This window comes from Uloborus diversus, chromosome 5 (assembly GCF_026930045.1).
Source record: "Uloborus diversus isolate 005 chromosome 5, Udiv.v.3.1, whole genome shotgun sequence".
In the NCBI taxonomy this organism is placed as follows: Eukaryota; Metazoa; Arthropoda; class Arachnida; order Araneae; family Uloboridae; genus Uloborus; species Uloborus diversus.
In genome coordinates, this window is record NC_072735.1 from 149836853 (window position 1) to 149862906 (window position 26054).

Here is a 26054-nt window from a genome sequence, read left to right on the forward strand (position 1 = left end):
TTAAAGATGCAGATTAAGCACTTAGTTTTCTCATCTCATGAAAGTAAACCAGAGAAAACATGGACGTACAAGGCATGGCAAATTAAACTGCACATTCCAAGAGGTATGCAGCTCTAATCGTTCGCCAAAAAGTCAAGATATTTAGAAAGTGTCACAAAAAGATGAAATTTTTTTTTCTACAGCAAAAAGTTTAAAACTCCGTCAATATACAGTGTATTTCAAACTGCAATGCTGGAAAAATAAAAGCAGCCATGTGATTTTTGGTCCTCACACATAAAAATTTGACCTATTGTAAACTTACTGCATATCACACCCAATCTCAAATATAAGCTCTCCCACAAACAAAGATATTTTCATAAAACTCCTATATATACAGTAAAATCGAGTATTAAACATAGTTTATGATCGCTGGCCCAATAAGTCTACAAACTGAACAGATTTTATAGTTATTTTTATTGCTATTTTTACGTATTTTATTTTAATATATATAAAATTAATAAGACATAGATTATTTTTATTCATATTGCTTCTTTGTAGAAAAAATTGTTACCTCTTAATAACACTCCGCCAAATTTTATGACTTTCTGACAAATACTTTTACAATAACTACCTTGGAAATGTTTAGTTCAGGATTAAAAAAAAGAAATTAAGTTCATAAAAAAAAACTCTTTAAATGGCACTTATAATAAAATACATGCAGTCACATTAGAAGAGGGATGGCAAAACACAATCAGGGTCATTTTTTCCTAATTTTATACAGTTCCAATTTGATCTTATTTTGCAAATTAAAATTGTACAAAATTAGGAAAAAAAGACACAAATAAATTTAAGTCCTTACCCTCAATTTATTCTGTTTTAAAAGCAATTAAAATGAAATGTGATTGTATGGGAAAATTACAGACATTGTAATAGCTGCCGTTGAAAACATAAAGACGAGTCACTCATACAAACAGTTTAATTCCATATCATTGGCTAAATTTCATCAGACATTAAATACGTCATACTGGTAGATTCAATGCCATAAAAATAATTAAGATAAATTAAAAAAATGCTTTCTACTTCTGTTTTAACCTTTGCATTTTTGGATATCCAGCAACTTCATCTGACTTACATTATAAACTTATAAACATTACTAATGATATGTGACTAATTTTTCTTAGTTTACGTTATACTACTTTTCATCAGGGGTGATTGTGAGTTCATCAAAAAATACCTGAAAGTTTCAAAGCGAGAACGGGGGGGGGGGGGTAATCTTTGGCCCCTATTACTTAAGTGCACCTATGCCATAATATTAAATAGTTCAATAGTCAGAGTCAAAATAGTGTGTGTACATTTGACTAAAATTTTAATGGGTTACAAAGTTACTTTTGAGCTGGTGTTATACAAAATTATCTTGACATTTGTCCATCTTAAGGGATAGGTGTCCATCTTAAGGCTCTTGCAGGTATATTTGATGAGTATTATAAAATTTTTAAAAAATGGTGGAGGTAGGGAGATAAAAGCATAACAAAAAAACATAATTCCGGTATTTTCGGACATAAAAATACCGGAAATACGTCCAAAAATACCTTAAATTCGGTAAAATACCGGAACACAATCACCCCTGTTTTCATGCAATTGTTGTATTAAATGTGTTTTTAAATACGAAGCAAAATCTTGAATGTATTTTTTTTCTTTTACACTTTCAACAGGATTTACAAAATACAGTGGACCCTTGTTTTACGCAGGGGTTACGTTCCACGGAAATGCCGCGTAAATTGAGACCTAATACTAGTGTTAAAATAGGAGTTTGGTGCCGTAGATAACAAAATGCTTCATTCTAGTGATGACTAATTGTATAATAAGTTTAATATGTACTTATATCGACCTTTATGCACAACATGCATAAAGAAAACATAAATTAATTTCGTGTCCTGTTTATAAAGAGGAGCTAGCTATAATAGTCCTTTGGCAGTCATTAAAAATCTTTCTCTGTAACTCTTTGCAGAGCATTAACGCATCCATGATCACTTGTGTCATTTCCATGATAGGATTTTCCTTCACTAACAAATCAGAAAGATCATTTCTATTGTAGGATACCAACAAAATCCCTTTAACTACCTTGACGCTTTATTTTTTCTCCTACCTTTTACTGTGAAGCCTTAGACCAAGACCATCTCATAGCATGGGAGAAGTGATAGGCTCTCCTTTGCCAGAGGTTAAAGCCAAGTCATCAGGGTGAAAGACAGTTGCCCTAATCACTAGATCACAGTGAGTTTTTAGGCATTAACAAACGCTCTAATTGCTTTAAGCAAAAATCTACAATTGGATTCAGAGTAAAATGTTTTTTTATTTGTTTCACAAAAACAAAACTTGCCAAAATGAATGGTTCAAGAGTCATGCAAAAGCAACATGTGTTTCACTGCCAACTACATTGCCTTTGAACTACATCTCATTCTGGATAAAAGAAAACAGGATAAACCAGTCTTCATAGAAATGGATAATTATATCTTTTTGAAAATATATAGTTGTAGGGTTCCAACAAAAATACGTAAAAAACCATAAATGCAGCTTTTGAAAGCATTCAGAAAGAATATAGCTAAATTTATCAATGTATAGTATAAAATAAATGCTTTTTAGTATGAAAATGCATTTCAAAATGAAGTAAAAAATGCTCTGTATTTGTGTTTTATTATTTTAAACAAACCGTGACATGTTCCTGTTTGTTTTTGTTTGTTTTTCTTTTAAAAATCATTACAATTTCTATTCAATGAAATAATAAACATTACGTTATGCAGGTAATTTTAACTTTTTTTTTCATGTTTATATATCATGTTATCAATCATATCCATCATGAATTCATAAATTACTTCTTAAATAATATCTTAAATCAAATTCATATGTTCAAAACCATATCATCAATCAAATTCATAAATCGTTTTATCTTATGTACTATTATTGATATAAAATTTACGTATCTATATATCCATATTTTTCTTAAAAAAAGAAAGGAAATTGAATGGAAAAAAAATCTTAATACAATATTTCTGGATCTTTTGCAAGTAAATTAGAGTCACTTCAAGAGAGAAAAAAATTAAGTACATGATTAACTTTTATAACTGATATACATTAGCCCTGTACATTTTATTTCTGCTATGGTTGCTCTAAGGGATATTTTGTTGCACTTAAATTATTCAAGAAAGATTTCAGTGCAACTAATTGTAAATGCAAAGACAAAAACAATGAGGGGAGGAGAAAATGTAATAAAAATAACATACTTAAAAATGAAAAACACAAGAAAAAAACTAATTTAGAAACTTATAAAAGCAAATCTTTTTAGAGCAACAAAAAAAAATTTATAAACAACTCTTTAAAAAAAAAGGAAAATTAATTTTTTAAACAAGAACATTTTTTTTTTCAAAATAGAAATAAAATGAACAATCAAGCAAGTAAAGCAGAAATACGTTGTTTTAAAAGGTTTTTTCTACGTCAGGGCCGTGTACAAGAAGGGAGCTCTTAGGGTTTAACCACCCCCCCCCCCCACCTCCCGAAAAGTTCAGTTTGACATTTAAATTTTTGTTTGCATTTAAAAATTTTCAAAACATATTGTTCCAAAACTCAAATGTCTTTCATAAGTAACATTGCATAAAACGCTTTCATAATAGATAACCTGACAACTTGAATATTAGCACAAATAGCACAAAGCTCCGCATGAAAGTTTTTAAACCTTCCCTCAAAATTATTTTCTGGTTATGGCCCTGGACAATTTGTGCTTCACTTATATTGATTACAACATTTCATTCAAAAATAAAATAAGCTTTTCTTCTTTACATTTAAGTGAAATCAAGAATGGCAGGCTTCTGATCATGAATATAATGATTGCATCAGATGTATGTCTGAACATGATGATGATGATCATGCTTGAATGTCCAACAAGTGTGGTGACATCACAGTACATGGAAATGCCGTACAAGAACTTACAAAAATATGGCAAACTTTGAAAGCACATAACAAAGTATTTCTGGTTGCAATACGTATTATGTGCTAAAAACCAGCACTGCCCTGCTCAAATAATTCAACAACTTTAACAAAGTTCTTGTCACACCTTCAAACCTCCATGAAGCTTTAATTGGAAACTTTTTAATGAATTTTATATGTACTCTTTCTCATGTGTTGGAGCAGGTTCATAACCAGGTTTTTTCCTCTTGAAAAATCCACACTAAATAGAAACAGAAGTAAAGTTAGAAAACAGGTAAACAAGTAAAATTTTTGTTCAGAAGTAATCGTAGAAATCAAAACCTAACTGTTTAAGTTCCAAGTATGTTACTCAATCACATTAATATATTTGGAAATACTGAGATTGCATGCAGTGACACTGAGCAAAAATTATGAGATTGAAGGTAATAATTTAATTTTTTCAAATTATTTAAATATATTTACCTTTATTTTCATTTTATTTGCTTATTTATTTATTTATTTGAAACTACAATACCTGTATTTATTCATTAATTTTTGATTTGCACATCATTCCTTAAAATGTATTTCATTACTATCATTATTATTTTACTTTGGTTGATGCCATTTGCCTACATTCTCAATAGAGCAGCCTTCTATATGAAAACTTGATGCTTTGATTGAACATACCTTTATTATGTTTTTAAAAAAACTATAAGTGTACTGAAATATTAAAAATAATAACAATAATTTATTTAATACTAAAACAAAAACGTTTTAAATATATGAGTATGAATTTAAAACATTTTTATATACATCTCATATTATAAAACTTCTTTTCTACAGAAACATTTTGAAAAATAAGTGTGCATATTGGATGTTGGAAAATTTGCATCTCACTGTTTCAAGTTTTATTAAATAAAACTTCAAAAACTTACTTTCCACAAAATGATTATGAGTAGAACAAGCAGTAGAATACCAGCACAAACAGCAAGAATGATAATCCACAAAGCAACCTCTTCTGTCTTTTGATACAAGTGAATGTCAGGATAAGCTTTTGTCTCAGCCTGCAAGAAAAAAATGAAAATGTGATTCAGTTTTTAACAGAGTAAACACTTTTCAATCACGAATTAGTTGCTGGGGGGGGGGGTTGCTTAATTCTTTCTAAATTACAGCAGCAAAATATCCCATCTTGGAAACACAAGTGACCCAACTCAAAAACAGCTTTGGAGAAAATTAATGTTTTGCCTAATACTACGTTTAATTGGTTTATTCTTAAATACTAAAATGATTATTAATGTTACGTTCCTTGGTTGATTTTTCAGTCTAAATTAATAGTGTAAAGTTAAAGTTTGAAAATATTTCTAAATTGTAAAATTTTAACAATGTGTCACTATTTATTTTATTGTTTATACGCCATAATGCACCAATAATGTAAACTAGCTTTGCTCCAGCATTGGGAAAAGAAAGGGCATTAACTTTGATTTCAAATTAATATTTATTTTATTTTATTTATATTTTTTTCTTTTTACATTTTTGAAATTTGCAACAATTGCTGCCATTTAGTATGTAGCAATATGAAAAGGTCTCAATTTTTAGACAACTAATGTATGTCAAAATTGTTCAGTCCTGCACTACAAGCAATAAAAAGTTTCATGGTAGTAGAACTGAAATTTTCCAACTTTGTCAACTTCACCATCAACAGTTATCTAGTACATGTTATTACATATCTAGCACATATTATTACAACACAAAATATAAATAATTTGTATGGCAAGTGGTTCCATGATGCATTACTGGGATTCAAAAAAAAAAAAAAAAAAAAAAAAGAGTTAATTTTTATAGCAGCTCATTTAACATAATTTGTGCACAAAATAGTCCTCACAACTATCCATAACTTAACATTATATGGTTGTATGGTTACATTAGCAGTTTGCACACCATGACTGAAAAATATATACTTTCTCCTCCATTTTCAGACAATGATGGAAGAAAAAGAAAAATCTTCCTATTTCAAACAGCAAACAAAAACATAAGCAAGCCACAAATTACATCAGAGCATCAATCCCAATTGATCGAAAATGATCAGCAGTCCACCATTGTTTTAAACAGAGCTGCCAACTTTTGAAAATCCAAAATCGTAGCAGCAATTTGAGGGGGGGGGGGCGCTGCCATAGATTTAAACAGTAATGAATTGGCAACAGCATAAAAAACAAAAACAATGATACTAAACAAATGTTATACATGGTGCAGAAAATAGTAATACGGAATAAAAGAATTTTACCCAGAACATTTTAAGATATAAAATATCAAATTTAAAACCTCGCTTCTTGATTATTAGCTGTACCTTTCACCTGGTCGGCATGTCTTTTTGAAGTAAAACATGCTTGTGGCAACCATCATGACCACCACGTTCAACTAAAAAATCGCTATGGAAAACAGGACATTTTTTATGCGCAGAGACTGTCAGCACACGTGTAGAAGTTTGATTTTCTGAACTCACCAGTTTTGTTTTCATGCAGTTTATGTTTTCTTTCTTTTTTTTTTCTCTCGTTCTTTTGATTAAAAGTTTAAAAAACAGAAAATCATTATTTTTCGACCCGCTTTCATAGCGTTGCAGTTTAAAGCTGTAATTCATAGAAACTACGTTTTTTTTAGCAGTTGGCAGCTCTGTTTTTAAAATAAAGCTAAATACAGTCCACTGAATTTTCATTGAACTTGAATAATTTTAAATGTATATTAGTGTTAAATTAATTTCATGACTCAGAGAACTCATCTTTCAACTGCCCTACTTTCTTCCCGAGACGACACATTTTATTCTTAGAATTCCAAGCAAAAACCAAATAGCATTGTGCTTTGAATGATTTCTAGAATTTTCCGGAAAAAAAAGACACATGTCCACTTGTCGAAGAATCCATATAATTTATTATGGAATATCATGTCAGATGGTTGATTTTAGAGCAATATTTTGTTCATAACCATAAACGTGTATGGAGTTACATAATATTCAAATAAATGAGCAAACTTAAATTTATGGATACAAGTTTAGATTTATAGACATTAATTAATTTGTTTTTATGCATCTTTAAACATTTCGGAAAATATTGCTTAGAAAAGAACAACTTACTAATGCAAAATCATTCTTCTCATCTTGTCTAATATCATCTGAAGTAATTCTAATATAAGCTCTTGAATATATACTGACCCAATCTACATTAGGATAATCCTATGAAAATAAAAAACAAATAAATATTTTACCATTTATTCTACAACAACACTTTTTTTATAATCCTGCTAATTAAAGGTTTTTTTTTCCCCAATGAGAAAGTGGCAACGGTAACATCTTCAAATTGCAACATTAAAAAAAAAATTACAACTAACAAATTAATGGTTCTCAAAACTGAGAATGAAAATATGTATATAAAATAGTTCCATCACATAATATTCAATCTGCAATGCATTTAGGTCAAATAGAGATTGCAAATTCTATTAAAAAAATAATAAAACTATAAGAACTATAAGAAAACAATAAGGTTGAGAGATCAATTTCAGTTCTTTATATGGACTTCCTTGTGGTTTGTTTCACACAAAAAATCTAAATATATGTAAAAATATTTTTCTAGCTATATAAAAGTTAATGGTTTCTTTTACATGAGTGTTCACATACATCAGTAGGAATTTCAGTAAATGCAATATTAAGAAAACTAATAATTGAATGCATTGAATAAATATGGCAGAGAAGTTAGCTAATAAGTTTCAAGTCAAGCAAGTGAGTAGTTTAGTTCAACATAGCTGTTGAACTTCTCCACCTTGCAAGACAATTTTATTATAATCAATATAAAAGAAAGAAATAATGTTTCAGAGAGTATATTTAGTTCCCACATCAAAAACCAGTTAAACTTGTAACTGTAAAAAAAAAATCATATATAGATAATAAAAGTAAAAAACATTATTGCCTAATAAATAAGATCTAAAAAGTTTAAGTTAAATAACTAGATCTACTTTCAAAAATGGTACCATTTTAATCTCTACAAAAAAATCATGATTTTTAAAATGTTTTTTACAATAATAAAAAAAAAATCACAGAAATTAATTCACAAATTTTTTGTCACTGATTAATTGGTCAAAAAATGTGAATTGTTCTTTTACAAAACTTTGTAGCAAGAAGGCACATCATTTTGTCTTAAAAATTGAAAAAGTATTACAATGTACTTCTTTCTAATCTGTGCCTTCATCATTTAGTTTTCAATGTTTAGAGTTTTGACAAAAGAAATTGAATGTATCATTCATGCATTAAGATGTATAATTATGAGGTATGGTGAGAGCATTAAAGTTAGTTTTAAAATTATAAATTTCATTAACAAACAAAAATTCAGATTTTATTGTGAATGAATATCATAATTATATTGTTTTCCATCACAGTTATAACCAGTGCCGTAGTTGTAAAAAAAGTTTGGGGCAACCCACCTTTCTATAGGATAAATATCATGGTAGACAGATATTTGTTAGGCCAATTTAAATTAATTACACCAGATTCAGTTTAAAAATCAAACTTTTTTTTTAATTTTTAAATGATTTAAATCAATTTACACTAAATTTGCTTTGTTTTTCAAAAAAAAAAATGGGGGAACTGCACTCCTTGACTATGCCACTAGTTATAACTAGCCGAAAAATAACCCAATATTTTAGTTAAGAATTATTTAAGAAAAAAAAAATGTAGGAGAAGTTAAAAGGAGGCAATATTGCTAGAAAATAATATTTTAAGTTTAGCTTTTGGAATAAAGCTCTGTACAAAGTAAGCTACAACATAATTTAATTTTGTATGTTGTTTTAAAAATAGGAAATAAAATATTTACATACTACAAAAATTAAATACTGAAATATTTCCAAATGCTAAAAAACACTTTTTCAATTGCTTTTGTTACATTAAACCACATGAATTTTAAATTATCCTTAACATTAAATATTAAAATCTAGAGAATTCAGAAATTATTTATATATATATTTTTTAAACATGTGACATTTATTTACTTTAACAAATGTTGAATTCCATAGACGAGCCCTAATTTTCACCAATGCAGTAGTATCTCTTTCTAGACTTTTGAAATAGCAGGTAAATTGGAAGCACTTTGCTGTATTAGCTTCACAATCCTAGAAGAATTTATTTTCATTTAATACATATAAAAAACATAGTTCAAAATGTAATGAATAGATTTGTTTTAAAGAAGTTTTGAATAATGTGTGAGTGTAATTAAAAAAAAAAGATTTCTTTAAAAATACAAAACATATTTTTAAGTGTATCATATATTAGTGAATAAACTTTTTTTTAAATTTTTTTTAAGAATTTAGCTTGATATTACAAAAAGATCATAATATTTTACACAAAAATAACGAGATTTAAAAACTTAGAAACTGGTATTTTTCTTTTTAAAAAAAATACAAAGTTTAGATCACTTTTAAAATACATTGAGCAAAAGTATATGTTTTTATAAGCACGTTTAAAGTCTATTTTTTCCTTGAAATTAGAGCATTTTTGCCAAATTTAATTACCCAATCACACCATCTAATTTTAGCATATTAGATCCACTGTTGCTGTGAGGGATAGTTCTGGGGGTTGATTTCCCCAAAACCCTTGAATTTAAGCCATATTTTCTAATCCTAGAGTGACAATAAAGATGAATAAATGTAAGGACCATGGAATCCCCCAGCTGAGCTATTAAATACAATCTAGCCAAACAAGTTGTCATAAATATTTTGATTTCAAATATAATCACCTAAAATCCACAGAAATAAGATAGACAATCAATTAGGGGGGCAAGTAGGACATGAGATTGAAGAGGGCTAAAAACCGGAAGATGTGGCATCATCTACCACACTTGAGAGTGGCACTGCACCTGACCCTCGACTTGTAGAACAAGTGCAATGGCAACAAAGGAGCAATGAGCTAATGTTGTTACTATACATGTGGTAGGTAGTGATGGAACATAGAGCAGTTTATTACTAGAAACAGAGAACAACATCAAATAATCTTCTAGTAAGTATTTTTGGTTGCAAAGCCCAGTAGATTTAATGGTAGTGCATTGCGCTTCTCTCCCACTGACCCGGACTCAATTCCTGGGTTGGATACATTCCCTTCAACTTTTCATCAGTGGGTCAATAGAAAAAGAGTACCAAGTGTGCTTGGGAACAAAACACTGGGGGTTCCGTATTCAGCTGACCACCTAACCAGAACATCTGCCTTTGCACCCCAGAGCCCTCGGTTATAAAAACTGAGATAGGCTCATTATGATTCAGCCTTGATGGGCTGTTGCACATACTGAGTGTGTTTAAGTATTTTTGGTTAGGTATAACATTTCTGCTAACTGTGATAAAATTTATAAACAACAACATTTAAACATTCATAAATTATTTTTGATCTGCTAAAAACAAATGCTTTTTAAAATTTCCCTTTGATGACCGAAATTGACAAACTAAGCTAAACATGACATTTAGTAGTGCAATAATGATAACTGTAAGACATACAGCTTTAAAATTTTGCCAAGGTTCAAAATGTCCTCTCCATTTAAACAGGTTATTGAGATGAACAACCTAATTTTGAAAGTATACTTAGGATCACTGAGGCCAACTTGATTACCAGCTGAAACATTCAGGTGCAACACTATGTTTAGAGCTCTTACCAAATTGACAACTTGAACAATCTTCCCTTCTGCCCTCAGTTCTTGAGGGGCGATACTCCTTGTGACTCTCTTTCTATGTGTACTTGAAGCAAGCCTTAGTTCTTCAGGATGCTTCTAAAAAGAATAATGTAAGTGAAGTTTAGAAAAAAAAGTCACTGAAATTACAGAGATAAATATCTTATTTGTCAGAGAGTACCTTTAGTTTCAAAGGATTAAGTTGTGTATGGTCAAGTTCACAATACCCATTTCCAATGACCTGAAAATAAAAAATAAAATAACAATAAGAGACATATAATTTTTAAAGCTAAACTCAGTTATTTACAGGGTACGAAAATATCATGATATTTTCAAAAATATCAAAAATATATTTTGATATATATTGATATTTTCAATTGGCACAAACTAAAGTCTTCAAAATAGTAACGGCATCCTCAAATCACTCTGTATTTTCTTACATTGTTATTACACTATGTGGACATAAGATTAAGGTTTCTTTTATTATTTATATCTAATATTTTATTTTACACTTCTATCAATTTTAATGGAGTTAATTTAGCATTAGCTGTTTTACTTCTGTTTGCTACTTTTACAGATATATGATTCAGAAATAAGTAATATGCATTAGTCCGCACAGTCATAAAACATTTTATTTATTTTTTTTCTGAGCAATGTTTAATATTAAATTGGGCACTTTTAATATGAATTAAAATTGTTATATTACTAATAATTTTATGAATACAAAATAGAAATAAAAAAGGAATATTATATTACTTTGTTATATAAATGATGTATTAATACATCATAAAATACAGTACATAACTTTTTAGTTATTTTTAATAATAAATTAACAATATTACTATGATAAATTTTCTTTTTGTATTGAAAATACCGTAGTTGAAAAAATAAATATCGAAAATATCAAAATATCATGATATTTTTGAAATAAATATCGAATATATATATCATGATATATATCGAACGAGGCAAACCCTGGCTATTTAGAAACTGATTTTTGAAATTATTTTTTTAATTAAATTTCATGGAAAATAAAGTAGTATTTAACTACAAAGTAAAATATTACAAAGACAAAATATTTATGTTTTTATTAGTTAGATCAACAGACATTTACAATACCACTCCATCACAAATAAAACTACTTTTAAATCGTACATGGCTTTAAAAAAAATACTTTTGTTTTCATGAATAACAAGTAATGATAGTAATAATCAATGCAAAAATATTACAATTGATGAAAATTTATTACATTGTAGTAACATGAAGTATTAAATGAATTTCATGTATTTCTCATGTCATTTCCAACAATTGTACTATCGAGCAATAAATAAATACTTTTGTGAGGAGGAATAACAGGAAATATTCAACATTGTTTAGCACAAATAAACAGATTATGGGGTTTCAAGGACTCCTTTTTCAATTCAAAGGTGTGAGCTTCTAGATGTAAAGATACCCAGTAAAAGCAATGAAAATGGACAGCAGATAGCTTAAATATCAAAATAAGCAATCAACAAAAGCAAAACTAGACAAAATGGAACTCAAAGTCAAGATTTATTGCATGATTCCCTCCCAGAGAAAACCGCTAAGCAATAAATTTCAGTAAAAAGACCCATAAAATACATTTTGCTGTCAAAATGTTAATAAATTAGCAATAAATTTATGTTACAAAAATTTTGCTATAAATCAACTGCCACATTTAGCGAAAGGAAGAAAAAACATAATTTAAGAAAATAGAAAGAATTTGGAAAACAACAAAAAGTTAAACAAGTACAAAATAAAACATGAAATGGAAATGTAAGGGCAGAAAAAAGTACCAAAGAAAGACATTACAACAACCACCTACAACACAACAGAGAAAAAATATGAGATCAAAGAAGAGAGTGAAAAAAGACTACCAATTAATGAATGGATGGCATGAAAGAAAAATACGGAATGGCTTGAAGATCGTTAAGTAGATTAGAACAATTCTTCAGAATGTGGAAAGACTCCCAAAAATCAAGATGTGATGAATTTGGGCATTTCTGGATAATTTTAAATGAGTTGAAATCAAAGGAGTGATTTGAGTCCCAACAGTGTTGAGCGATACTAGACTTATTAAATTGTTACTTTCTCACATAACTTTTATGCTCTTTTAAACGAAGATGCTAGATGCATCTTCGTTTGTCAAATTGTTGTTCTTGACAAGTCATCTTATTTTGATAAAACTAATGATTTGATTTCTTCTGGTCCATATTCGGAAATTTCTAAAGATCCCTATGATAATGAGTTGAAGGCTATTTCTTCGGCTGTCAAGTCAGTCCAATCTATTCCATTGAAAGTTAAGCACTCTATTATTTCTTCTATTGCTAATTGTGCTAGGTTTCATGCTTTGCCTAAGGATCATAAAGCTGGTATTCCTTTCAGGCCAGTTGTTTCCAATATTGGTACGGATTCCTACAAACTTGTGAAATATATAGTCTTAGTGTTTTCTCCTTTTAGGAGTCAAAATTTATTCACTGTGAAAAATTCGACTGATTTTGTCGAAAAAATTCATAATTTTGCTCCAAATAACTCTTTTATGGCTTACTCGGATTTGTTTAAAACAACGTTCTTTTGATTTTAATGGTAGATTTTATACTATGGTTGATGGTCTAGCTACTGGAAACCCACTTAGCCACATTCTTAGTGATATTTACATGCATTACTTTGAAGTTAAGCTGTTCCAAAAACTAGTTTCAATTTTATATTCGCTATGTTTATGACTGTTTTGTTCTTATGAACCATAATCATCTTAGCGTTAATGAGGCTTTAGTTATTTTAAACTCTATAGATCTTCATATTTAATTCTCGTATGAACTAGAACAAAACAACTGCCTTCCTTTTCTTGATGTTCTTGTTTCTCGAACTGAGTCTGATTGTGAAACTGTTTATTGCAAACCTTTTTGCTGTTTCTTTACCTCCTCACAGACTGTCGTCTCATCCACCTAATCAAAAATATTCTGCTTTTAATTCTCTTGTTAATTGTGCTTTAAAGTTTTGTTCTTCAGAGGAACTTCTTAATGCAGAACTTAACTCTCTTAGAGCTGTGGCAATTGATAGAGACTATCCGCCCACTTTGATTGATTCCATTTATAAAAAGCTTTCTAAAAGTTCCCAAAGTAATGTTCGAAAAATAACTTTCATCTCTAAGAATTTGGTCGTTTTACCATTCCTACCTTCTGTTAGTTTTCAGGTCGCTAAGATAATAAAAAGTTTCCAATTCCAGGATGTGTTTTCACCAATTAATTAAGGATTCTATTGATCTTCTTAATGATTATGGAATTTATAAAATTGACTGCATTTGCGGTCTTGCCTATATTAGACAGACCCGCCATTCTTTCAAATTTAATTTAAAAGAGCATAAAAATTATGTGAGAAAATAACAGTTTAATAAGTCTAGTATTGCTCAACACTGCTGGGACTCAAATTACTGATTTGATTTCAACTCATTTAAAATTATCCAGAAATGCCCAAATTCATCAGATCTTAATTTTTGGGAGTCTTTCCACATTCTGAAGAATCGTTCTAATCTACTTAATGATCTTAAAGTCATTCTATATTTTTCTGCAGTGTGGCATCCATTCATTTATTTTGGTGGTCTTTTCTCGCTCTCTTCTTTGATCTCATATTTGTTCTCCGTTGTGTTCAGGGTTGGGTTTTGGACTGTCCAAAACTGGTTTAGGACAGGACAGGTAGTTTTTACCATCAAAAGGTGTCTAAAACTGTCCAAAACTATGCTAAAGCTAAAGGGGTGTAATCTAATCAATTTGTATTTACTGCAATATTCGTAAAGCATAAATATAGATATTAATGAGGTTTAATTAATGAGTATTTGATAACATCTCTCCAAAATGTTCATTTAAAAAAATTGCCAATAACTATTACACAAAAACTTCCTTATGTAACAATTGGTAGAGTTATGAAAGGAAATTCACAACACTACCAAGACAACTAATTTCTGTTCCATTTATAACTCAAAGGAATGTTATTAAATGTGCAATATTTAGGTGCAAAAAAAAAAAAAAAAAAAAAAAGCTTAATTTTTTAATGGTTTTTGCAAATAAGTTTTACATCTTGTTTTAATGAAATTTTTTTTTAAAATCATATAGATTAAAGAACAAGAAATTGATGATTAAACACTTATATTATAAAACTTGTGCTATTCATTTTTTAGTTCATATTTTTAATATAATACATTCTGTAACTAACAAAAAATTGTAATTTATAGCATTTAAGTTTGCACACGTGCATAAATGTCAAAAAATCTGGTAAATGAAAAAAAAAACTCCTGCATACAAATTTAAATTTTTAATGAAGAATTTAATTTCTTGGAAACTAATTAATATCAGCTGCATAAATAAGTTACATATATATTTATACTTGAATGTTCACATTGAATAAATATATTAATAATAATAAAAAAAATTTGACACAGTTTTGTTTTTGATATTTTCTCACAAAATATAGTTTTTCAAAAAATAGTTTTGGACACTTTTAGACACAAGAGTTTTGAACAGGATGGTAAAAAGCTTGCCAATCCTGCTTTCATTAGCACACATGCATAAACATAGGGAAATTTGGTTACTATTATCAAAAAATAAAAATAAAATAAACTCATGCATACAAGTTGAAATTTTAATCAAGAATTTAACTTCTATGTTACTAGATTAAAATCAGTTGCACAAATAAGTTGAATGTTCTCATTGAAAAAATGCTCAATATAAAACATTACTTTGATACATTTTATTCTGTTTTTAATGTTTTCTCACAAAATACATTTTTTCTAAAAATATAGTTTTGGACACTTTCGAACAGTTTTGGACGCAAGGGTTTTGGACAGGACGGTAAAAAACCAGGGTTTTACCGTGGTTTTTACCGTAGTGTCCAAAACCTTGCCAACCCTGGGTGTTGTAGGTGGTTATTAAGACTCGACCGATGCATCGGCGCCGATGGTTCAATAATTTAACCATCGGCATCAACATCGGCCCATCGGCCTTAAAAACATCGAAAAACCGATGGAATTGGCCGATGTTTTTGGAAAAAAAGACCTTTTGCTGATTTACTTTTTAATGCAAAGTAAATGGAGTTATTGTTTTCATAAAAAATTGTTTACTTAAACTTCAGTATGAATTTCTATTTTAGTCACCCCTGAAAGAGTTTTTAATACTGCATTCAGGTACCAAACAAGTTAATTATTGCGTTTTTTCTTGAGGCTGGATGTACGTATGTATCTCTCATAAGTCATAACTCAAAAATGGTAAGCTGTAAAAAATTAAAATTTAGCATGTGGGGTGTGCGTACGTTCCAGTTGTGCACTTCCCTTTTTGTTTTCGATCGGATGTTCTAAAAAGCCTATTTACTCATTTTTTGTGGCTATTAATTACTTATTTCAATACAAAACTAATATAGTGTCTCAGACTGACGACCATTTAATGATACACTCTATAACAAAAAAATCGACGCACCAAGAAGGAGTGATCCGATTGAGACGAAAATTGGTGATAGGAAGACAATGCACAGAATAGTTAATGATTCAATTCTTAGAACAATTGAATAATTTATGTCAGAGTTACAGTAACAAGTTCAATAAGGTATTGACCCGCCTCTAGCCTAGATACAAGCTGAAGCACGACGTGGGAAACACCAATAAAGCTCCCGGAGGTTGTCCTGCGGTATTTCCGGATAAATTCGCACCAATTGCCGGACGAGGTTATCAATATTTCATCCCATCATATCCCAGACATGCTCGATGGGAGAGAGATCTGACAACCTGTCAGGACACGGAAGAGTTTGACAAGCTTGCAGACAGTTCATAGCAACATGTGCCGTAAGGTTAATCAGGCATTGTCCTGCTGAAAACCAGCCGAGGGTACTGCAAAAGGAACGGCAACAAAACAGGTCTTAGGATGTGGTTGACGTACCACTGTGCAGTAAGTGTACCTCTAATTACGACCGAAGGGGTCCAGTTATCAAAGGAAATATCACCCACGACCATAATGCCTTGTTGAGGGCCAGTGTGGCGTGCAAAAGTGAAACCAGGATCCCTCCTCTGCCCTGGGTGTCTCCAAACACGTCTTCGATGATCGTCATGACATAGTTGGAAGCGGGATTCATCGCTAAAGACTATAGACATCCCCAGTCAGCACCATTCTAACCTGATCGAGCCATGCACCACTGTAATCTGGCTCGGCAGTGTGCAGGCGTCAGTGACAGGTGGCGTAACAGTCGGCGCGAGCGTAGATTTCGTTGTCCCAACCGTCTGTAAATGGTCATGATGGACACTGGTGTTTGGGTTGAATGTCTGATGTTCATAGAGCTGAAGAAAGCGCTGTGACAGCTGATCGGACAATCCCTCTGTCATCATGATCTGTTGTGATCCTATCGACCACTAACATCCTGACGCTGAATTCTGCCATTTTCCACCTATCCATGCCAGCATCTTCGAATCGCCGCATCGCTTCGACTCAAATGACGAGCGATTCTCCGATTTGACCAACCGGCCTCTTTCAAGCCAATGTTATGACCTCGTTTCAACTCTGACAGTTGCTCGTAATGAGCACGAACCATGCGGCGAGACATTTTTCAGTTGATGAAAGGTAATATAATCGCAATCAAACCAAAAGTTTTAACAACTATTGAAGAATTGCTCTTTATATGCATCTTCTGGATGCGCTGGAGATCAAACTATCCTTTCATAAGACACCAAATTTTAATCATTTGCACATCTGGTCAAAACAGTCATGCATACGAAATTTCAAATCAATCGGATGATTGCTTCTTGATGCGTCGAGATTTTTTTTTTTTGTTACAGTGTATATTGCCGAATTGGGGACTATGGAAACAAATATGAGATGGCGAAGCCAATTTTTGTGTCATTTTGTTAGATTCCCGTTGAATCGACGGTAATTTTTAGAACACTTGCATGCCCCCTCCTCCTGCTTGTATTTCTCATACAGGCATTTTCTCTAGTTACATTTCCGAGTTGTTTAAAACTAACACCATTCATAAAATTAGAGATTTTTTTTTCAAACGTAATCTATTGTTTAGGAAGAATGTAAAGCATTAATGTAAGAGATTGATTAAAGACGTTTTGAATGGTGACATATTTCGGAAATCAAAGAGACTTTTGAACTTGTTCTTCGAAAGCTCAAGAAATGTCATTTTACATATTTCTCATTCTTGTTTCATCTTTATTTCGTAATGCGCCATCTTTTTTGCATCATTTATAGCGATCGATTTTTTGTATTGTAAGTAACTATTTTCATGTATTTTTATAAAATCAATGACGAGTTATTTTTGTTTTCATCATATTTTTAATAATATGTTATAGAAAAGTTTCAAGGATTTTTTATTAAGCAATTATTTAAATTTCAGCAAATTATTGTTAAATTGAAAAATTTAATTTGAACTTATTTGTAGTACTTCATAAAAGATTTTAAACAATCAAATTGTTCAATATTATTTGTGCAAACATCAGATCAAGTAGTATATATGTTCAGTTATTATTAACTTGGAGTAAATATCGAGTTTGTTTATTGTAGCTGCGTTTTAAGAACCTCACTCTTTTCATGGCTTTTTTTTTTAAATTTATGTCACTGATATAGCTTTTATGAAAAATGCAAATTTTTTAATTCATAATTTTTTAAATAAGCATAAAAATATTCCTATTACGATTTAATATTGATCTGTTACCTTTTTTGTTTAAAATTTCATGACTAAAAATGTCTACGTGCAATCTTTAAACTTTAACTGCGTAATTTGTTGACGGTTTCATAATTATACTCCTAAATTTTTTTGAATGATTAAACAACATAATTTAAAGATTTTTTAACTATGTATAGTGTACATAATCCATACATTATTACAATATTGCTGAAATCTTAATTATATGTTTAATTAAAAAAAAATCAGTTGGTTATTAAACAGTGTCTTTGTTTTTCTTCCTTTTTTTTTCTTTTCTTTTTTATTTTTTGGCTGTTGTTTTTTCTCTATCATCATACAACAGTCAAAAAAGAAAAGCATAACTACATCCTATATGGATTGTACGTAGTACGATTCAAAATTTCGGGGACAAGCTGCATAAAACTTTACCCAGAATAGTTCACATTACCGAAGCACATCCACCTTCAAAGGGTCACCTTGAGGGACTATGTACTTCTGCCAGTGTTCATATAAGTTTTGGGAACACTCCTGGAAGCCTTTTTTCGCAACCTACTATGATGCAGCTTTATCTTTTCTTGACGGAAGAAAGCGGCGTCCATGCAAATGCTTTTTTGCTGGGAACAGTTAGAGTCACACGGAGCTAAGTCCGACGAAACATTATGTTATTTGTTAGTCGTATCAGAGCATTGATCAATCAAACCGTGCATCCTCAACATGAAAGTCGCTTTCTTCCCCACGATGAAGTTAAAGCAGCAGCGCAAGAGGCTTTACAGGAGGTTGCGAAAAATGGCTGCCAGGAGTGCTTCTAAAAGCTATACGAACGTTGGCAGAAGTGCATAGTCGTTCAAGGTGATTATTTTGTAGATAGATGTGCTTCGGTAATGTGAACTACTCAGGGTAAGGTTTTATACTGCTTGTCCTCGAACTTTTAGAAAATACTACGTACGTATGAGTTTTCAACTTACTATTTCATAACGTTTCTGAGTGACGCAGTTTACGCGTATAAAGACATCACAAGAGAACTTGCGATAATTAACTGAGGAGGTGTTCAAAATGAATATTTTGGTCATCTATACGTTCTTTGGTACATATGCGTGTACAGATGTGCCGAAAAAACTAGTAAAGTTTAAATTGGGTGATCGTAAAATAGAAATTAGGTCGAAATTTGATTTGTTTCTTTTTTTGATTAGAAGTCCTTATTCGTAGAAAGGAAGTAAAGTGAAATGAATAAATGATCCTTTAAATCCCTGGCAATCTTATCACTTTATTTCCGTTAGATTTTTTTTTTTTTCATCGGCCAACGGCATCGGCCATCGGTCATCGGCAATCGGCCATTTGGAGGAAAACCATCGGCAATCGGCCATCGGCCATCTTTGAACAATCGGCATCGGCTCATCGGCCAAAAAATGCCATCGGTCGAGCCTAGTGGTTACTGCGTCTTTGGTACTTTTTTCTGTCTTTACGTTTCCGTTTCATGTTTTATTTTGTACTTGTTTAACTTTTAGTTGTTTTCCAACTTCTTTCTGTTTTCCTGAATAATATTTATTCTTCCTTTCGCTAAATGTGGAAGTTGATTCAAATTTTTTCGGACATAAATTTATTGTTAATTTATCAATAAGCAGTTTCGTTTTGACAGCAAAATGTATTTTATTGGTCTTTTTACTGAAATTTGTTGCTTAAAGTTTTTTTCTGAGAGTGAATCATGCAATAAATCTTGACTTTGAGTTCCATTTTGTCTTGTTTTGCTTTTTTAATTGCTTATTTTAATACTTAAGCAGTCTGCTGTCCATTTTCATTGCTTTTACTGGATGTCTTTACAGCTAGAAGCACACACCTTTCAATTGAAAAAGGTGTTCCTTGAAACCTTCGGTAATCTGTTTATTTGTGCTAAACAACGTTGGATATTTCCTGTTATTAGTTGAACTATCGGTTCGCTAAGCCTCGAAGACAACAGAGGGGGTTGAATGGAGCAAAAACTATCTAAATTCTGCTCCACCTTTTCTAAAACCCATGACCTGGTTTTCAGTTTTACTAAGAAATAGAAAAATGTAATATTTACTTTTAAAAAGAAGTTTTTCTTGCACAGTAATAAGATAGGTAAATAATTAAAATAATGTGTTTGAAATAAATAAATTTAATTTAAAATGCAGTTCATTACCCCAACCCACCGGGCGCAAAGATATAAGTTTTGGGCCCCCCTGCAACAAAATCTGTAGGTCCCCTCCCCAGAGGCCTGTAGTGTATAATGTTAATAAGTCTTAGTGCACACACTCAAAAGAAAAAAATTAGACGTTACAAGCACGGTATTTATGCTGGAGAACTGATACCATTAAAAAATAAGCAGATGCAATATTATAAAGCTCAAAAATATTTTTTTTTAACTCTGAATAGAATATCATTAAGGGAGAAAAAATTCAATAATTAATTCTACTTTCCTTTTGAAAGCTCAAAAGTAGAAGTTAAACGACAGAAAATTAGCGTTTTATAATTATCTTACCTCAGGGTTTTCAACAATGTATAATAGCCAGTTTCCATTTCCATTTGTATCAGCAGCTTGGAAAGGCCAAGACACAATCATCTCTACACCTGTTGCTAACCAGGGTCCATGGTTAATAATCTAAGGGTAAAAAAAAATAGATTGTCTCAAATTACTGTATTGACAAATAGTTTTACATTTGAAAATAAATATTAATATCATTATCTAACCCTTGGGTAGAACATCTCTCAGCTGTCAACTCTTAAAAATTAAAATATATACTTTTTCATCAAGGAATCAGAATTCATTATCTTATGATATGAACTAGCTGCCTCGCCTGGCTTTACATGGTGTACCTCGAAAATAAAAGTTAGGTCAAGTGTCGCATGTTCAACGATCAGGCTTAAATAATAGGGGGGAAAATAAGGTAAGATTTCCCGTACAAAAAAATTGCTCTTAAAGTTTTTTAACAGTAAATCTAAATGTTCCGAATAAATTAAAGGCAACCATCTTTTAATACAACTAAAATCCTTGGTTATTTTCTGCTGGCAGTACAAAAAAAAAAAAAGAAGAAGATAAATGGCCACAGAATAAGCAAAAAGAGAAAATTTTACCTCAAAGCAAAAAAAAGGGATTTTTTTTATTCATAGTAGGGAACAAAAATGGCAACAGATCTTTCTTCTGAATGCGATTATTCATGCTAATTTAAATTAAGGTCGTTGGCAAACGATAAATTTTTGATTTGATTTTGCTGTTCCATAAGGCTTAAAAATGCTTCTAACTTTCTTCCCGGTGGTTTTACAGCCTTGGTTTTTTCTTAAATTCGAAGGAAGAAAATCAACATTAGTGGTATTTTTTGCGGGCTTTCAAATGGGACTTGAATCAAGAAAATCTGATAATTATTTCTGGCAGAAAGAGTCATTTAAAACCATTTTCGGGTCCTGAGACTGAAATACGAACAGTTAGGTACTTTTTTGGCATTTGAAAACCCCCTACATTCCTCCTTGGGTGCCCAAGTGCCTCCCTACAACACATGGTCGAGATCCGACGTAAACTGTAGATTTGTATAGGGAACACACACACACACATGTTCATTCTCTGGTTTATTTACACAGATGATAAACTATAAACCTGTGTTAAGAATAAGTTCTGAACAAGAGTGATCCTCCACATTGATAATTAAAGACTCATTCCTCAAAAGAAAAATAATAAAAATCTATAATATAAATAGTATAAAATAATAAATAATCACTCTAGATACCAATCAGTTTCACAATGAAGACAATTAATAGGCACAAAAATGAAATAAATTAAAAATGCTTTGCAATTTTAAAGTACAATTACTATTTTTAAAATATTAATTTACCTCATATATATGAACAATTTCATTTCCAATATCATCAATATACACAGGAACGCGACTAGCATCTCCACCATAAAACGCCTGCTCAGGATGTGATGCACTACAAACATGAAACATTCAGTTAATCCCAAGCAATAACATACTTTTTCAACTATTTTACAATGAATGAAAAAATTCATACCCTCTTATTTCTAATTCTGCAACTTTGACCACGCCAGCAGTAATAACAACATCCTCTCGAGATTTCTCTTCTTTGCTTGTTCTGTAAAAAAATATGGAAAACATTAGACAAAACTTATAATGCACTTAAAATGATCTAATCCCAATTTCATTATGATTTTTGTCCAACAACTATGCATTTTTCAATCGTTTTTCAAAACAGAAAATCGCAAACAATGCACAAGTTCTGGAACCCAAATTTTATTTTTGCATTTCTTAAAACAGTCAATATTAAAATTAAATTCAAGCAAAACAGAAACTCATTAGCACTATTAATTATATAATTAAGAACATAAATAATGTTATAAATCAAATGTATTGTAACAAACATTGTTTTTTCAAAACAATAGTGGTTGAAAAGGGAACCTGTTTGGTCAAAACACTGAATCCAACACAGACACAGAATGCTAGAAAACCCTAACAAACATACACTGTCTTTTCCACATTATTTTGAGAGCAAATATCTAGTTTAATAATAATCAAAACAAAACTAATATCATTTATTACTTTTATAACAATTAAAACAAAATCTCATTATCATTTTTTATTCAGGGGCGATAGTGGGCTCAAGTAAAATTTTCTGAAGACAGGGTGAAATTTTGGAAACTATGAGGAAGCTCCCCCCCCCCAAAAAAAAAAAAAACTCTTCAAATATGCACACAAAAATCATAAAAAAAGACATTTTAAAAGGTTATTCTTTTTTTTAAATATTTTTTCAGTTTCAGAATGTGTTGTCAGCCCAAAATTTTTGGAAATGGCAACCCAAACTTTTCGGAAATTTTGGATCACAAACACCCCCGTTTTTATTATAATATTCAAAAAATAAACACAACTACTGGATTCAAGCACCGTAATAAATAATAGATCTTGCAAAAATATTGAACTAGGCTTCATGAAACTTAAGGGTGTGACATTGGAAAACATTCTAACAGAAGGTATCATACTTACGTATTAGCTTTAACTGTTAGGCTTATGAACCTTTCATCAGCAGCAACATCTTTCGGATTGAACCTTATTAGCAATTCCACCTACAGAGGGATTCAAGAACATACAGTGAAAACGTTTTACTGCAAAATAATCATATATCAAATTTTGAAATCATTCCTATCCCTTTACTTCATTTTATTTTTTGTTTTAATGTGATCAAAGTTAATAAAATAATCATGCTTAAAAAAAAAGAAAAATAATAATACAAGACCCATCAAAAGTACTAATAACACTGTAAATTTTAAATGAGTTACATTTATGCTAACTCTAAGCTTACGAAAACCAACTTAGTTAGGAAACTTTTAATGAAAGATGCATGCTCAGGCAGTGGCAGATGTACCACATTGCAATGAATGGGGTGGTTTCCTTCAGTCAAAAGTACTACTTTTGTAATGATAATTAAGAAGCAAATTAAAGACTGCGCTCTCGCTTGCTGTCAACCATATCGTTGCCAATACACGTAAGTAAAGATGCGAATTAAATATTTTGCACTGTAAATGGTAACACAGAATGGCTTTCATCATTTGTGGTGTCATCAGCAAGAAATATACACGATGAAAGTGCACCGATTTAAGTATTTTTTTAAAACTATCAAACTTAAACAAATTATTTAAAAAAATAGTTAGATTCTATGTTTTTAAGCATATCTTTCAGAAAAAAATACTTTTAAAATTTTGGAAACAACCCCATTGTGATGAGCCCACATAGTCATAGGGAATTGAAAAATGCACATGATAAATGTTTTATCCAGTTTTGTGACAGACAAAGGGGTCCCCAAAAGAACATTGAGATGGGTCTAAGAAATCTGCCACTGTGCTTAGGAATTGTAGTTAAGAAGGACACTTTTTTCAGTGAAAGCAGCTATATGATAAAATAATTAGGCACAGGTACAAACAGGTGTGGATACAAGGGGAGGGTCATGAGAGTCGTGCCCCCCCCCCTCCCCTCCACCACCAAAAGCATTAACAATATTATCCATCCACATTGTGCTTAAATACTTTGTAAAACATGTAAACAGTTGCAGCAATCTTTTTGATTCAATAACTATTTTTAGAAGTAAATGTTTGAAATATTACTTCCTTTCATTGCTTATGAAATTAATTGGTAACATTTATGAAGAACTAGGTGCCTTATCAGCGCCCGACTAACTAAAATTGAGGCCCTAGGCCCACAATAATTTGGAGACTCTCTGAAGACTCGATAGCGAAATACAGTGGCTGATTTATAAGTTTGAGGCTCAGCGGAATGCATTTTTGGCTTCTCTTTGTCTATCACAGAACTAAGTATCATTTATCGTGTGCATTTATGAATCTCCTTCGGGACCCCCTCATAATTTTGACAGTTTAAATTCACTGCTGGCAGAATGAATAAAAATTCTCCTCTAAAGAAGTTTTTTTTTCCTATTAACAAGTCATTCATTTTCTATTATTTTAAAAATACATGTATTATTTGTACAGTTATAATGCTATGCATAATTCCTCAAGTAATTTGGGGTTCCAGGCCTAGTTGGCCTGTGCGGTAATCAGGCCCTGTGCCTTATTCCTGGTAGATTTAGTGCTTTTTATTGACACCAAAGCAGTTTCAGTAATTTTTCGTACCCAAAACCCTGCATTTTTTTTTTTTTTGCATGACCTCCCCCTAAAATGGAAATGGTAGAATGTGTATGAAATACACATGAAAATGTACTCTGAGAAAATCATGTCATAATCACAGCTGTCAGTAGAACACAACGAAAAAACTTGCAGTTGAACTATTTTTATATTTCATTCAAAATTGTTATTTGAAAAAAAAGAAGAAAAACAGCCAAACAAATTAAAATTCCAAAACTTAATGAAAAATTGCTACCGTATTTTATAGGAAATACATATTCCTACGCAAAACTGGAACTAGGAAGTTTTCTGCATAAAATAACATTACCTCAGAAGCTTTTAAAGGATTTCCAAGCTCACATGTGACTAGTGTTGAATTAAATGGTACACACTCAATTTGATCTCCTTTCTGAAAATAAAAGAAAGATGTTGAGCTTTACAAGTGCAAAAACAAATACAATTAAAAATGCAACAAATATATTTAAGAAATAATTATGTCTCATTGACATTTGCAGATGAATGACATTAGTTACAAGTTCTTTTTATAATATATTGCTTTCACGATACCTCTCACAACAAATCAATTTATTCAGATGGGCCCAGAAGTAAAGGTCATGGTGCAAATTGTGCCATAGAAATTTTTGAGGGGTTGTTTTAAGGAGTTTCAGTGTCTTTTTTTAGGGTTCAGCAGGGTGCTGTGCAGCATTTCAGAGGGGCACTCTATCACTCTTGGGGTATGGGCACCCAAGACATCGAATATTAAAACATTCATATTCTGAATTTAAAAAAAACTTTGTTGAAGTGCAAAAAGGGTTCCATGTGAACAAAAAACACGTTTTCTCAATAATTTTGAAACTTTGTACTTAAATAACCTTGATTTTATCACTTATATCATCATTAGCTTTTTGTTTGATAATAAATTGCATTTTGCAATGTTTTTCAAATGCTGCTTATTTATTCTTAAGCACACAATGTAATAACTTGAATAAAATATTGTCAAGAAGCACCACCAATAAGTATGTTTAGTACTTTGTGACATGGAATTTCACAAACAGAAATAGTCAAAAAATAACATACAGGAAAGATGTACTGTAGTGTAGTGGAAACCAACTTCA

At 30.9% G+C, this 26054-nt stretch overlaps 1 protein-coding gene across 1 annotated transcript in view; it reads right to left on the bottom strand.

The window, feature by feature from the left end:
- Positions 1 to 3643: 3643 nt before the first annotated feature.
- Positions 3644 to 26054, bottom strand: part of LOC129223191 (integrin alpha-PS1-like) — a 112593-nt gene continuing 90182 nt past the window's right edge. Inside the window, 11 exon segments of the mRNA XM_054857757.1 lie at positions 3644 to 4198; positions 4872 to 5000; positions 7061 to 7159; positions 8965 to 9084; positions 10611 to 10724; positions 10807 to 10866; positions 20803 to 20922; positions 22148 to 22244; positions 22326 to 22406; positions 23312 to 23391; positions 25268 to 25348. Of these exon segments, the coding sequence (XP_054713732.1) occupies positions 4130 to 4198; positions 4872 to 5000; positions 7061 to 7159; positions 8965 to 9084; positions 10611 to 10724; positions 10807 to 10866; positions 20803 to 20922; positions 22148 to 22244; positions 22326 to 22406; positions 23312 to 23391; positions 25268 to 25348 (1050 nt within the window). The 3' untranslated portion in view covers positions 3644 to 4129.